Source organism: Pongo pygmaeus, chromosome 1, assembly GCF_028885625.2.
Source record: "Pongo pygmaeus isolate AG05252 chromosome 1, NHGRI_mPonPyg2-v2.0_pri, whole genome shotgun sequence".
Lineage (NCBI taxonomy): Eukaryota > Metazoa > Chordata > Mammalia > Primates > Hominidae > Pongo > Pongo pygmaeus.
Genome location: NC_072373.2, coordinates 80,747,288 through 80,761,787, shown reverse-complemented (window position 1 = coordinate 80,761,787; position 14,500 = coordinate 80,747,288). Strand labels below are relative to the sequence as shown.

The window sequence follows — 14,500 nt, the reverse complement described above, 5'->3', positions numbered from 1 at the left end:
AATACTGAAAATCTAAAGTAAAAAGAAGGGAAAAGGTATACCATGCGAATGTTAACTAAAAGAAAGCCAGTGCAGCTATAGTAATATCAGAGAAAGTACAGTTTAAAGTAAAAGGCATTGCTAGAGATGAAGACGGTCTCTTCATAGTAATAAAAGATTCAATTTACCAAGAAGATATAACAATTTAAATCACCTAGTAACATACCCTTAAAATTATAATATAAAGACTAACATAACTACAAGAAGAAATAGACAAATGATAATTACATTAGAAAATTTTAATAAAACCTCGGCAATTTATAGAATAAGCTGCCCAAAAATTAGTAAATATGTGAAAGATTTGAACATCACAATTCACAGACTTCACCTAATGAATAAATATATAAAACTATACAAAACAACTGCAGACTAAACATTCTTTTCTTTTCTTTCTTTTTTTTTTTTTCTGTTTTTTTGAGATGGAGTCTCGCTGTGTCACCCAGGCTGAAGTGCAGTGGCGCCATCTCAGCTCACTACAACCTCCACCTCCCGGGTTCAAGCATTTCTCCCACTCAGCCTCCCGAGCAGCTGGGACTACAGGCACACGCCTCCACGGCCGGCTAATTTTTGTAATTTTTTAGTAGTGACAAGGTTTCACCACATTGGCCAGGCTGGTCTCCAACTCCTGACCTCAATTGATCCACCTGCCTCAGCCTCCCAAAGTGCTGGGATTACAAGCGTGAGCCACCACACCTGGCCTAAACATTCTTTTCTAACACACATAGATCATTAATAATTGACTATTCTAAGCCAGAGGCAAATCTTAACCAGTTTGAAAGGCAAAAATCATGAAGAATATGTCCTCTAAACACATGCAATTCAGCTAGATTCCAATACAAAAAGAGAATAAACAAATCTCCATATGTTTGGAAATAAACATAATTCTAAATAAATAATAAACCAAAGAAGACAACACAAAGAAAGTAAAAAATGTTTCAAACTGAATAAAAATTACATATCAAAAATAATAGGATATGGTTATAAGCAGTTAGAAGGAAATTTATACCCTTAATTGCATATATTAAAAATATTAAAAATTGATAGAATATATAATTCTGTAACTACTAATAGCAGAAAAGGGGAATAAAGAAAATTGGTCAATAACCATCAACTTAGAATTGTGCGTCTAGCAATAGTATCATTAAAGAAAGAGGGTAAAATAAAAAACATGTGCAGATTAAAAAAAAACAGGTAGTTTACAATGAAGAAATGAAGAATAACAAGAAGAGAAAATATTCTAAAAGGACAGGTTGATATGCAAGAAAAATTGGTGAACAAATGTTTAGGTAAATCTAAGCAAATGTTGTTTCTATCAAAATAAATAAATAAATAAAAGAATGTCTAACATGCAGGCAAAAAAACTGAATGTCCAAATACAACAATAATAACAAAACTATGTAAGATTTAAGAGAGAAGATTAGAGCTAAAGTGTCCTAAACTTGTTGTATGACTTGGGAGACAGCCATATTATTATAGAACTTTAAGTTAAATATATGAAAAAATTTCAAGCCTAACCAATAAAGAACAAGTATAAAAATCACATAACCTCTAAAGCAACAGAGAATATAGTAGGCAGAATAATACTACCCCTCAAAGATGTCCACATTATAATCTCCAGAACTTATAAATATGTGACCTCACCTGCCAAAAAGGACTTTGCAGATGTGATTAAGATTACAGGCCTTGAGATAGTAGAGATTATTCTGGATTATTCCCATGGGCCCAATCTCATCACATGAGTCCCTAAAATAAGAGACTCTTTCCTAGCTTTAGAGAACCAGAGAGATGTCAGTGTGAGGAGGACTCAAGCCTGCTATTGGTGACTTTGAAGATGGAGAAAGGTGGCTCCAAACCAAGGAATGTGGATGGTTTCAAGATGTTGGAATGTGCAAGGAAACTGATTCTTTCCTAGAGCCTCAAGAGAAATGCAGCCTTATCAACACCTGATCTTTACCTGATGAGATCTGATTGGACTTCTGACAGAACTCTGAGATCATAAATTTGTATTGTTTAAGTGACTAACTTGGTGGTAATTTGTTATAACTTCAACAGAAAACCATATAATAGAAAAAAAAACTGAAGAGAGGAAGAAAAATTTCTTCAACTAATCCAAAGAAAAGGCAAGAAGAAAAAATAGAAAAACAGGAAAACAGTAAAATAGAAATATATACAAAAATACCAATAATCACAGCTTATTTAAATGTACATGTATTAACTTTACCAATGAAAATATAAGCGTTCCAGATTAAATAAAAAAAAAACTATATGCTATTTACAAGATACATAAGACATGTCTAAAGCATAACAGGGCAAGTATAAAAGAGATGGCAAAAAGATATTAATTAACCCAAATACACTATCAATCAAACCCTTTCTAAGGAAAGATGGCTCAAGCTGGAGCTGAAAAAGAAATTCAACTCTAATCTGTTAACTGACCAACGACCATATGACTGAGAATTGTAGAATGGAAAGGCAGAATTCTTATTTTACAGAAAAAAATATCAATTTCTCCTTGGGAATTTAATAATGAGAAGGCATTTTTCATTGTATTATTTGGAAGGCAGTTACACTGTTGTTGGGTCTATCGTATAATCAATAGCATGCCATCTTAGACAATGATACTATAGATAAGTAAAGATGAGAAAAAGATTGGGGATGAGTTTTTAGCAAGGCCTCTGTTACTGAACAGGTATTCCTCTAACGCATTAGGGTGCCTTTCAGCAGCCAAAACTCAACTGCTCACCACTGGTCCTAGGACAATATACAAACAACAGTAATTGGTATTGAGGGAATGGTTTCCCAAAGGTGACAGCAAGACTAAACTAATATTCGTCTGGTCTGTTCCCCGAGAAGTAGCCATAGTCTACCAGAGCATGGCAGCCAATTGGCTTAAAGGTATAAAACTCAGAAAACAACTAGAAATGTGTCCCTTGCTCCTCAAGAGTAAAGTAACTTCTATCCCTGTTCCCATGAGAAAGTGCTCTCTCTCTCTACTTCTTCCATTCGCTTCTCCATGTCTGGCCATATTTAAGGGTTTCTGGTTATATGTGGCCCTACCTCTTTTTTCTCTGACCTGCAGGCCCTCAAGTAGGGGATAGTGTACAAGTAAGGGATAGCGTATCGTTCTGCTTTCACATGTTAAGCACATTGGAGTCAGAGTCCAGCACCTGCAGTGGAAGCCTGTTTCTCTCTAGTGCTCGCTCTCCTGTGCTCCATGGGCTGGAGGGCAGGATGAGAACCCTGGGCAAGTATGCCCTTAGTTTGTTCTGTAGATCCAACTTTTCCTCAGGCAGGCCTCAAGTTCCAGATCAGTGTAAGGGATAGAGGAAATAGGAATAGAAAGAAAGCCTCAAACATTCTCAAACACAGCTTTCACAAGACAGCCTAAGTAAAATTAATACTTAATATTTTGATCTACATCTGTCTCCTGTGTTAGTTCTTCATCAGTTAGTAATTTGGAGGGAAGAATGGAGACTAATGGAGCTCAAGAGATGAGAAGAAGCTGTTTTAAGGAGGAATGTAAAAGATAAAAAAGAGAAGAGAAATAAGAGAGATTTATGAAGGAGACAAGTAAATTGGTAAGATTAGGTCCTCATGTGGATTTAAGGATAAAATACATATGGAACTCAAGGACAGCCACCAATTTTGTAAGTATGTGATTAGGTGAATGTTGTGTTAGTGCATACAGAAGTAGGTTTTTCAATGAAAGAGAATTAATTTAATTTTGAATTTGTCAATTAATTCAATTTTGGATTTTTAAGTTCCTGTGAAAAAACTACATGGAAACGTTCAGGAAAAAGCTTAAACATATGGTTTTACAGCTGGGGTGATGACATAAATTTGGAAAGCAACACATTGTTGAAGTCATGGAGTACATAGAATCCCCTGGGAGAGTATATAGAATGAGGAAAAAAAGGGCCATGAACAGAACCCTGGGGAATACCAGGAGTCTTTTTTGCCTCTGAGAAGGAATGACTCTGAGAAAAAATAGCCAGAGAGATACAGATGGAAGCAGTGGTGGGGGTGGGGGTGGTCAAGTGCCATAACAACCAGGGGAAGACAGAATAATAATTTTTAAAGTATTCTAAACTTAATTTATTCCAGTTGGGATGGAAGAACAGAAGAGGTACATTTTTTGCATTTATTAAAATTAAATTTTAATTAAAATTAAAATTTTTAATTTAATTTTAATTAAAATTAAAATGTCTTTTATGTCATTCATACATTATGATATCCCAATACTGTAATCCTGCTAAACTATATAATACCTGAACCCTGAAGTTGTTTCAAACTTGATATAGCCAAGATTTTATGACATTTCCTTCCAGTGAAATTTCTTCAAACATATATCTGATGATACTGCCAAATCTTCACATAGAAAAAATGTATAGTTCATATGAGTCAAATTCTAATATTAGAAAATGTATGTTCATCCATAAGAATTGTTAAACTACATAAGTCTAGAAAATATATAAAGTATTATTTCAGTACCTTTTAAAAAATTATCAATTAAGCAAATGCTTGGAATTTTGGGGCTGTATTTAAAAATTCAAAAGGTGATTTAGTTCAAAAGGTTATTTATGTCCATCTCCCTACCTCCAGGGAGAAGTATTCTTAAGCCCCTTCCAAGCACAGGTCTCACCTAAAATATGGCTTGTTTTTTTATCCACATACCATTTCAGTACATCTCCAAGAGGACAGGAAAATGCATATTGTGACTGAGTTCCTGCTGTGATGGAGCCTCAAATAACTTGGGCTTAGACCTTGGGATCAAAGATTATACACACAGTTGACTTCATAATTTTTCTTCTGAAAAACAGCAGGATCTTCCTTTCACTGAAAGTTAATAGATGGGCACAAGAATTTCATGTATTTAACATCTACTATAATGTTGTTCACCCAACCTACTGATGCCTTTCTCCCTTTAATTTGATTAGACAGCTTGCTTTCTGGCTGAGATTCAAAAAGAATGAGGATTGCTGAATGTAAATACGTGTCTCAGTACTTAATGGATTTTTAAATAGGATACTAGCATTATTTTTCATCGATTTTTATAAACTTCTTACTAAAGATATAAGCTATCAAAGTAAACATTTAATACCTCACTTATCACATGGGGAATAGCTGTCTATTCATATAAAATTCCTCTATCATTCGTACACATGCATACGTATACATATTGACTCATCATATGAAAACTTTAATTATTTCTGGTTTGAGGTAATAAATTTTTAGAAAGACACAAATTGTATTGTGTCTCTACATCTAAACAACAGAATCATAAGGCATCAATTAATTACTAGCTAAAATTAAAATCAAAGACTGACTCATTGACAACTTGTAACCTTTATCCATTTGATTAGAGGAGCTTTATAAAGAGAAGATAAAAATGTGAATCAAATGTCAGATTTCTACAGTCAAAAGGAATTGGAAAGCTGAAGCTAGTTGATGAGATAAGCTGAATTATATTAAATTATCTGGATAACTGCTCCCCAATTAGCTGATAGGCTCCATGGGGATCAATTTCACTCATCCTCCTCACTACAGGCTTTACTATAGAAAGAAAAGAGTTGAAAATGTAATTGGCTCATAAATTTTTCTCAACACTATACAAAACTGAGAACTAGACTAAAGCAGTTGTTACACAGAAGGTGTTTCTGTGGAACGCTGATAGACATACACATATATTTCCATATGCTTACTTTTTGCCATTTAAATAAAACAATACATTTTTGAAACTCTTCAGTTTGGAAGAAGTTTATTTAAATCACCCAAATGGTTGTTGGATTTACTAACCCATATGCAATTAAGAAAGAATAAGAAGACAAAATGGTGAATCAATTTGAGTCAGTAAAATATATACTACATATATTTTCATTAACTATATAAAGCCCAAATACTTCAAATTTGTTTTTATATTAAAATAGAATTCTTCTGTTCATCCTGATTTAAAATCAGTCCCATTCAACAGTATTTGCCAGCATATTAATTAGAGGTTTAGTAGAAAGAGAATGAATTTTAGGGAAAAACAAAACACGGTTTTCTGGTTTCCCTTTACTTTCTAGCTGTGTTACTGTGGACAAGTTACTTACTCATTCTATAAAATAGATTTAACAACATTCACTTCAGTCAAATCACAGTTAAAATATATAAATTATAAATTTTATGGTTGTTATTTTATTTTTCTTAGGTCAGACTGTTAACCCTGACTCCCTAACTCACTTATTTTGCTAGTTTAAATAAAAATTTAAAGTAGTCTTCCAGCCTGGGCAAGATGGCCAAACTCCATCTCTAGCAAAATACTAAAAAATTAGCCAGGAATAGTGGTACATGGCTGTAGTTCCAGCTGCCTGGGAGGCTTAGATGGGAGGATCACTTGAGCATGGGAAGTCAAGGGTGCAGTGGGCAATGATCATGCCACTTCACTTCAGCCTGGGTGACAGAGCCAGACCCCGCCTCAAAAATAATTAAATAAAATAAAGTAGTCTTGAACTGAGGTGTATGTAAAGCACATTTCATAGTGTCTGGTATATAGTATGTGCTCCATAAATGAATGCTACACATATTTATTAGTTTTAAATAAAGGAATTATGGTTGGCATTTCTTTAATCCCATAGACTTTTACATAAGATCTCATAACCTTAAAAGATTCCTATTTATTTATCTAATACCTGAAATTTCTGTCCTATTTCAAAGAGAGTCTTTGGTCTTCCTTTTTAATGAGGCATTCACCACCCCTCTGATCCATCACCATTTGTGTACTAACACCCACACTGAGAATCCAATCACCTCAAGAGCTATAAAGTGCTTATATAGAAAGACTATGGAAGTCACAGAAAGAGATATCATGTTACTATAAGAGTGACTCAGATGTTAGGCAATCAGCTAGTCATTTGAGTTGTAGATCTCAAAAAATAGTTTGATTGATTTGTTTTCCCTATTGAATTAAATCATTTTTGGAGCCTTTTATACATATAGCCTTAACTTCTACAAATAATCCCTATTTTAATTACAGCACCAATCACTCTACAGGAAAAAAAAATCTCCCCAAACCATACAAAATATAAGCTACAGAAATTAGAGTCAAGAAAGATGACAAAGGTATTAAAATTTCATTTCAAATATAATTAATTCTAGTCTCAGAAAGTTGAAATTCATAAATGTAGAGATTGAAAATTAAAATGTCATCTTGCTAATACTGAAAATCAGTATTCAGAAGGAAAACATCAAAAATCCTTGTTTTCTATAAGTCTAATTTTCATCTGTATCTACAAGTTCTTTCTCTTTTCCATTTTTTTTCTTAGCCCCTTTTACAGATGACTGTATATCTTCTAAATCAAAACTGAGAAAAAGAATGATGAATGCAGCTTTGACAAACAATAGAGAGAAGAATAGGGACACATGTGGAGGCACCATGTCACAGTTTCTCTCACAGAAAGAGCCACATGCAGTGGGAGGAAGATAGGGAGGCGGGGATGCCAGCCAGTGGGAAACTCTTCCTTTAGACATACGGTACCTCCAGACATTTCGATGACATAAATTTATTCATTCATATATTTAACAAACTTTTGTGGGTCACACTCTGTGAATAATTTACTGTTTGAGGTATCACTACAACAGTTTTTAGGGATACAGTTATGAATAAGATAGATCAGTCTCCCTGTATCACAATTTCTTTATATGGTTTCTTTTTTTTTCCTTTTTACAACACTCACATTGTCATTTTTCAATTGATCCGCTGGTCAACATTTATTAGATATAAATAAATAAATATATATATATATATATATCTGTTAACAAAACTTGAGAATAGGCAGCATTAGTTACAAACAATCTAGGCAAAAACTTACTGGTCAACGAGATCAAAGATCATCATTTGAAAACAGGGAGAAAATGAAAAAAGGAAAGAATAGATCATAGATTTTAAATTGTGATTCATTAATTCATTCAGCTAATTCAGAGAAGGTGCTTGCAATGTGGATGGAGATGTGCTAAGTGCCACAGGAGACATAAACATGAATTAAGTCAGATGAGACATGCACAACTATGGTATTATCAATTTTTTTTAAATTGAAAAAAAGAAAAAGACAGAATGAAGACAACCATTTCCCAGGTCCTATCCATCCTCATAAGGTTACATACTCCCAGTCTTGATTCAGATTGACTTTGAACCCAAAGTTAGAGAATGTAAAAAGATTATATAATTGTTTCTTACTTTTCTTTCCTACTGCCCAGCTGGCGAGCTGTATATTGATCCCCATAGTCAATTAATACCAATTGTCGAGAAAAGACATTCACTTTGTTGCCTATAAATAAATCTTCCAAGTGCAGGTTATCATATTTGGTCCGCTTTAAAAAGGTGCGATGATTCTTTACATCATGCTAGAACCAGACACAACAGTATAACAAACAAACAAAAATAGTTATGAATAAGGAAAGTTAATCTTATCATAAGGTAGAAATAATTCTTAGTTCTGTCTTATCAAAGATAGGTTATATTCTGTTTCTTTTTTATTACAAATATAAATCGTAATTTTTAATAACTTCCATATTTCCTAATCCAATCTGGTAATAACATAAAAGCTTCTTATTACAAATTTAATACTCTTAAAAACCTGAATAGAAAGATTTGTTTATTACCAAATCATTTCAGTAAAGTAGTCCTTACAAAATGCTAAAGAAAGAGTCATACACCCAAATTTCTGCTTTCTTGTGCCACAAAATCCGAATACCAAAAAGATCTACTTGTTAAAATTGTGTTGCCAGTGAAGGAACAAAAAGAAACAGAAGCCTCTTAGCTTGAGCCTCTTCAATTTGACTTTTTGTAGCAATAACAGCTTTCAATAATGAGGACGTATTTATGACCATGATAATCCTTATCTATAATCACTTATTGTTTATTTCTTATCCAAAGCATGAATAATCCCATTTCAGTCTTTTTTTTTTTTTTTGAGACAGAGTCTCATGCTGTTGCTCAAGCAGGAGTGCAGTGGTGTGATCTCAGCTCACTGCAACCTCCACCTCCTGAGTTCAAGCTATTCTCCTGCCTCAGCCTCCCGAGTAGCTGGGATTACAGGCATGTGCCACCACGCCTGGCTAATTTTTTGTATCTTTAGTAGAGATGGGTTTTCACCATGTTGGCCAGGCTAATCTTGAACTCCTGACCTCAAGTAATCTGCCCGCCTCGGCCTCCCAAAGTGCTGGGATTACAGGCATAAGCCACTGTGCCCAGCCCCCACTTCAGTCTTCTAACAAAAGAAATTCCTATTTTTGACATTAAAAATAAAGGCACAAGTTAACTTCTTATATTGGAATTATAATGAATACATTTAAAAAGAATTTCCATATATATATATACACACACACATACATATAAATGTGTTTTTAAAAAGCAATTATATAAAAGGCAATGGTTCCCATGTTCACCTCCTTTGCCAACAATCAAGCAAAGAAAGGCTTATTTACCATTTCAACAGATCCATCCCCTGGGTAAAATAAAAGCTCATAACGTCGAAGAAGTGAAGCATTTGGATCATACCACTCTGCAATGAAAACGAATCTTTCACTATGATTCTGCAAAGAAAGACAGAAGAATTTTAACACTAACATATAAAGAACAAGCACTCTTCTATAAGTCACACAAAATGAAAGCAAGAATTACCAATATGCAAGAAACAACCTTACTTCTACCTATTATATTGAATGTTTCTGCTTTTCAATAAAATATCAGTTATCAACACACCCTCAGAAATATTTCCTTTTAATTTCTCACTAAATACCCTTAGATATCTCAAAGATGACTTATGGATTGCTTTTTACTTTACAGCCATCTAATCATCCTGAGTAAATTAACGTTTTCTGAGAACGTGAACTCCTGATTTTACTATTGTAACAATTCAGTCCTTCTGAAAGCAAGTTTACATACAGACTATCAATAAACTAACATAAGAATAAATTTCTGAGGATAGCTCTCAATTATATGAAGTTTTGACTTCCCTAAATTTGAGAATCTAGTAGTATCGAATATTACCATTAAAATTATAGAAAACATCTTTTTTTCCTTAGTAATTTTATATGATAGTATCTTTTTATAGAAATAGAGAATGTGTTAGTCTAGGACCTCTGAAAATGAATGTGAAGACAAGATTGAACATACAAGAATTTCATTAAGGAAAATTCCCGTAATACAAAATGATGAGGGAGCCAAGGAAGACTAGAAAAGCCGACAAAAGCAATATAAGTTTGACACAGAGTGGTGGAGAGATGCAAGGAAGGTTAAGTGGAATCATCCCACATTGCTACACCCTCTAAGGAAGGTTCAGCAAGCCCATCGGGAAGTGCTAGAGCCAGGTGACTCCCAAGAACAGGGAGGGGCCAGCTTTAGTATCCCTGCTCCTCTCAATCACTGGCTGGGAGCAGCCTTTGGGAAGCAAGTGCTCAGCACAAAAGCAGCAGCGGATTTCAGAGAACAGCAACCGGGACCCTTGGTCACTTAGGTTGCCTGTAGTTGGAGGTCTGTGAAGTACATTCTTAGGGCTACCACAGAGAGCAAAAAATGAAAAAAAATAAGTCAAAGATGGGTCCTTTTCCCTTGACTATTGAGCAGGATTTCCCATTATATATGTTAGTAAAAATACCCTCGCCCCAAAGATCTTCATAATAATAAACAAATAAAAGCATAGGGAAGAAGGGAATCTAGGAGTTTTATTGCTAATTCTGGATTTGCCATTTGATGTTCCGGTTAGGGAAAATTTGGGGGTTCTTTTTAAGTTAATAATTGACTTATAAATTCTAATGGTAGAAGTTGTATGTCTAATTATGTTTATAATATATTCATAAACTATAATGTAGATAAGTAGTTTTTAAGACACTTTTATTTTTCCCACAATCATCCAAAGACATATTTAAACCATGCTGATTACTCAAGAGAAAATAAATGTAAAATAAGAGACATACTATAACATTTGTAAAAGCCTTTCATCATATATATTTTTCATATTGATTATAACAATACAGCTTTTTTGAGTTTAGGTTTCACTGTGCATTCTAGGATTGTACTCACCTACAAACAAAAATTTAAATATTAGTAGATTATTAAAATTTTTACTATCCATAATAAAATATTTATTTAAATACATAATTGAAATGTTGCCTTCACTAAAATAAATATAAAATAGAAGAAATGACACATCTAACTAAAGCAAATGAAAACTCAACGAAACCTGGTACTTCCATTTATCCATGTAGCCTATCCACAAAACCTGCCAACCACACTCTTTAATTCTGAATTGGGCAGCAGAATTTTGCACTATACTCTATCCAGAAAACGGTTTTAATGCAAAGAAAATAAACTGAGGAACTACTGCTTCTGGCTATGACAAAGTAGCTCATAGCAAACCAATGCTACTTCTAAGAACAACTAGAAAAGTAGGATATCAAAGATTTGGAGAGCTTTTAAGACAGCCAGGATATGAGGATCCAAGATCCAGAAAGACAGGAAGCCCATTGAAATGAAACCAACATTCATTGCATTGTTTTTACTCATAAGACACGTGCTGAGTCTCAAGTCAAGTAGACAAGTGACTGAGAAGCCTAAGAAGCTGGTAGAGGGAGCCCACCAAGGGGCAGAGAAACAGGTACAAAAGTGAGCTGAAACCTGTGCTTGCTCAGTAGAGCTTTTGGAAATGAACTCCTAAGCCAGTGCTGTTTCCTCTGTGGGAAAAGGTTTATTACTCCAAGTACAAATTATATTCAGACTTGATTTAAACTTAACTTTCTGGTTTACCTTTACAGTAAAAACTGTGTTTACTTCCTAGAGTTAAAAGATATATCTAGAGATATAACAGTGGTATATCTGGACTTGGGATAAAACATCACAGTCAGGTTGGCCTTTCAGCTACCTGCCTGACACATGCACACACACACACCATCCAGACCAAAACCACCTTTAAAATTTAAAGAAAATTTACTTTTCAGCTTCGCCGAGCCAAATCTAGAAAAAAAGAGGAACTTGGTTGCCTTCCTCAAATGATATTAAAACTATATATCATTTTGTTTTAACTCTTCACTTTATGGATAAAGAAACTGAGCTCTAGATAATATAAATGACTAGCATAAGGTCACAGAGCTGGTTAATAACTGAGCCAAAACTGGAAACTACATTTCCTATGACTCAGATATTTCCATATCACTAGCCTTCCAGGAGAAAGAAACTTCTTCTTCCAAGAAAGTTTCTTCTTCCAAGAGAAACTAACACTTTAGTAGCACACAGATACACTTTGAGTTGTTTGTCACAGATGCTCTGATGAGAATGCCACAACCTAATGATTACATAGACAATCATTAGTTCCTTCTTCCTTGAAGATTCCAACTTCTATCAAAAGTACTTTACGAGGAGCATTTAAAGATTACACTGCATCAAAAAGAGACTTTCTTAAAGAAGCCAAATCATTTTTCCTCTTTTGAACATTTTAAACATAAGTTATACATAATAAAAGAGTTGATCTCTCAAACATAATCACACTTTGTTCCAGAAATCTTAAAGTCTTAAAGGAAAATGTGTATTATTATACCCAGAAGTCTTGAAGTGACTTGAACTGGACAATGTGGTATTATTATACCCAGAAGCCTTAGTATCTTAAAGTCTTAAGGTCTCTGTCTATACAAAGAGAACTTTCCTAGAGCACCAGTCTTACTCGATGGCAAGTAACGTAAACAATTTTTACATTGTAACATGCATATATGTGTATATAAATATATGTTACTGAGTGGAATGTAAAATTCATATAAGTTTTGTAACATAAAATAGGTGATTTTATGGAAATTTTGACCAATATTGGAATTGCAAGTGAAATTATATTTGAAGATTAACCAAGTCTTTGGAGAAATAAATGACACCACCACCTCTCTCTGCTACTGTTTAAAGGAAGGTCCAGCTTTACAATGGATCATATGAAATTAACAATCTTTTCCATACAGATATACTTTAAAAAATCCAATCTCTCAGTTCAATAGTGAGTTTAAGCTTATGTTACCAAGCAAAATTGTACCTTGGCCTCACATATTTCAATAATACTGATCAGAAAGCTATTCCATTCCTGATGATACTATGATCATCAATCAACAAATACCAACTGGGCCTGGTACTACTAGCATGCTGAGTGCAACGAGCACACCAATCTGATAAGTCTGCTGCTGCTGGTGCTACTGCTGCTATCATTTGCTGGCAGCCTACAGCAAGAGACATGGCCCTGAAATGTGTTGCTTAAAGAGAAGATCCAGGAAACTATAAAGGGTTTTTTTGGGGGGGAATTATGGAGGAATATTTGTGAGAGTCCAAAAGACCTGGGCAAGACTTAATCTCTCTCTCATTTTCCCCATTTGAAAAATGGAAACAGTACTTTCCTCATAAGGTAGTTTTGGGGATTAAATGACTTAGTTTACATGAAGCACTTAGGATTTCTGTTGCCTATGTCTCCCAAAGCAATGATGGTGGTTTATGGGTCCACCTGTGACTTTAGAGCTGCATTGCACACACTCATCTCCCTCACTGATGACATATAAGAAGAGCAACCCTGGATTTGTGATGATGCAGCCTCAGCTGCAACTAATCCTAGGTAAATAGTTTTTTAAAGGTCTTTGCAGAAAAAATCAGTATGAAGGAAAAAGGCATTTATGATGGACAGAAAAATGACTAAAATTATATTTATAAATGAAAATAAAAATTATTGAACATATAATACTAAGTAAATTTTTTTGTAAAGGATATATAATATTAATAAATCAGAGCCAAAGTACAATTCTTACCTTTTGGGGAGTTCAAACAGTTATAGGTCTGTTTTTGTCAATAAAAATTTTAGTAACAATTTTCTTTTTAAATTTTATAACACTATCTGTTACACATTCATCATTAGTTTTATAATGGACTTAGGGTGCCCCTTAAAGCAGATATAGCTTAGATCATAATACCCAAGTCTTTCCAAATACAGGGAAAGCCTTCCTAAGAAGGATGGGTACAAACATGCCAAGATTGCAGACTACAGTAAATACCTAACTTTTCAATGCCCAGACACAGATGAACATCCACAAGTATCAAGATCATCCAGGAAAATATGAACTTACCAAATAAACCAAATAAGGCACAAGGGACCAATCCTGAAGAAACAGAGATATGTGACCTTTCAGACAGAGTATTCAAAATAGCTCTGCTATAGGTTTCAAAATCAACCCTGGCTAGGGGCCTGAAGCAAACCAGTTTAGTGCTAACAAAAAAAAAAATCTGATCTACTTTCTTTTCACTTTACCTTCTCTCCCACATATTCCTTATTTATCACTCTACCGCTCCAAGCTTCAACTTCTTTGTTCCTAAATATTCTATGAAAAAGTTCAAAACACTTTTTCTTCTGGATAAGTAATATTTGTGTTTTCTTAATGTCATGCTGTGGTTTGAATTTTCAAATTT

The 14,500-nt window shown here is 34.1% G+C and overlaps 1 protein-coding gene across 6 annotated transcripts in view; it reads right to left on the bottom strand.

Annotated features, from left to right (window-relative positions):
* Positions 1-14,500, bottom strand: part of NME7 (NME/NM23 family member 7) — a 229,751-nt gene that overhangs the window by 176,711 nt on the left and 38,540 nt on the right. For all 6 annotated transcript variants that reach the window (XM_054495624.2, XM_063648948.1, XM_063648956.1 and 3 more), the window contains 2 exons: positions 9,505-9,612; positions 8,255-8,421 (listed from right to left, as the gene is read on the bottom strand). In XM_054495624.2, the coding sequence (XP_054351599.1) occupies positions 8,255-8,421; positions 9,505-9,612 (275 nt within the window). The remainder of the gene's footprint in view (positions 1-8,254; positions 8,422-9,504; positions 9,613-14,500) is intronic.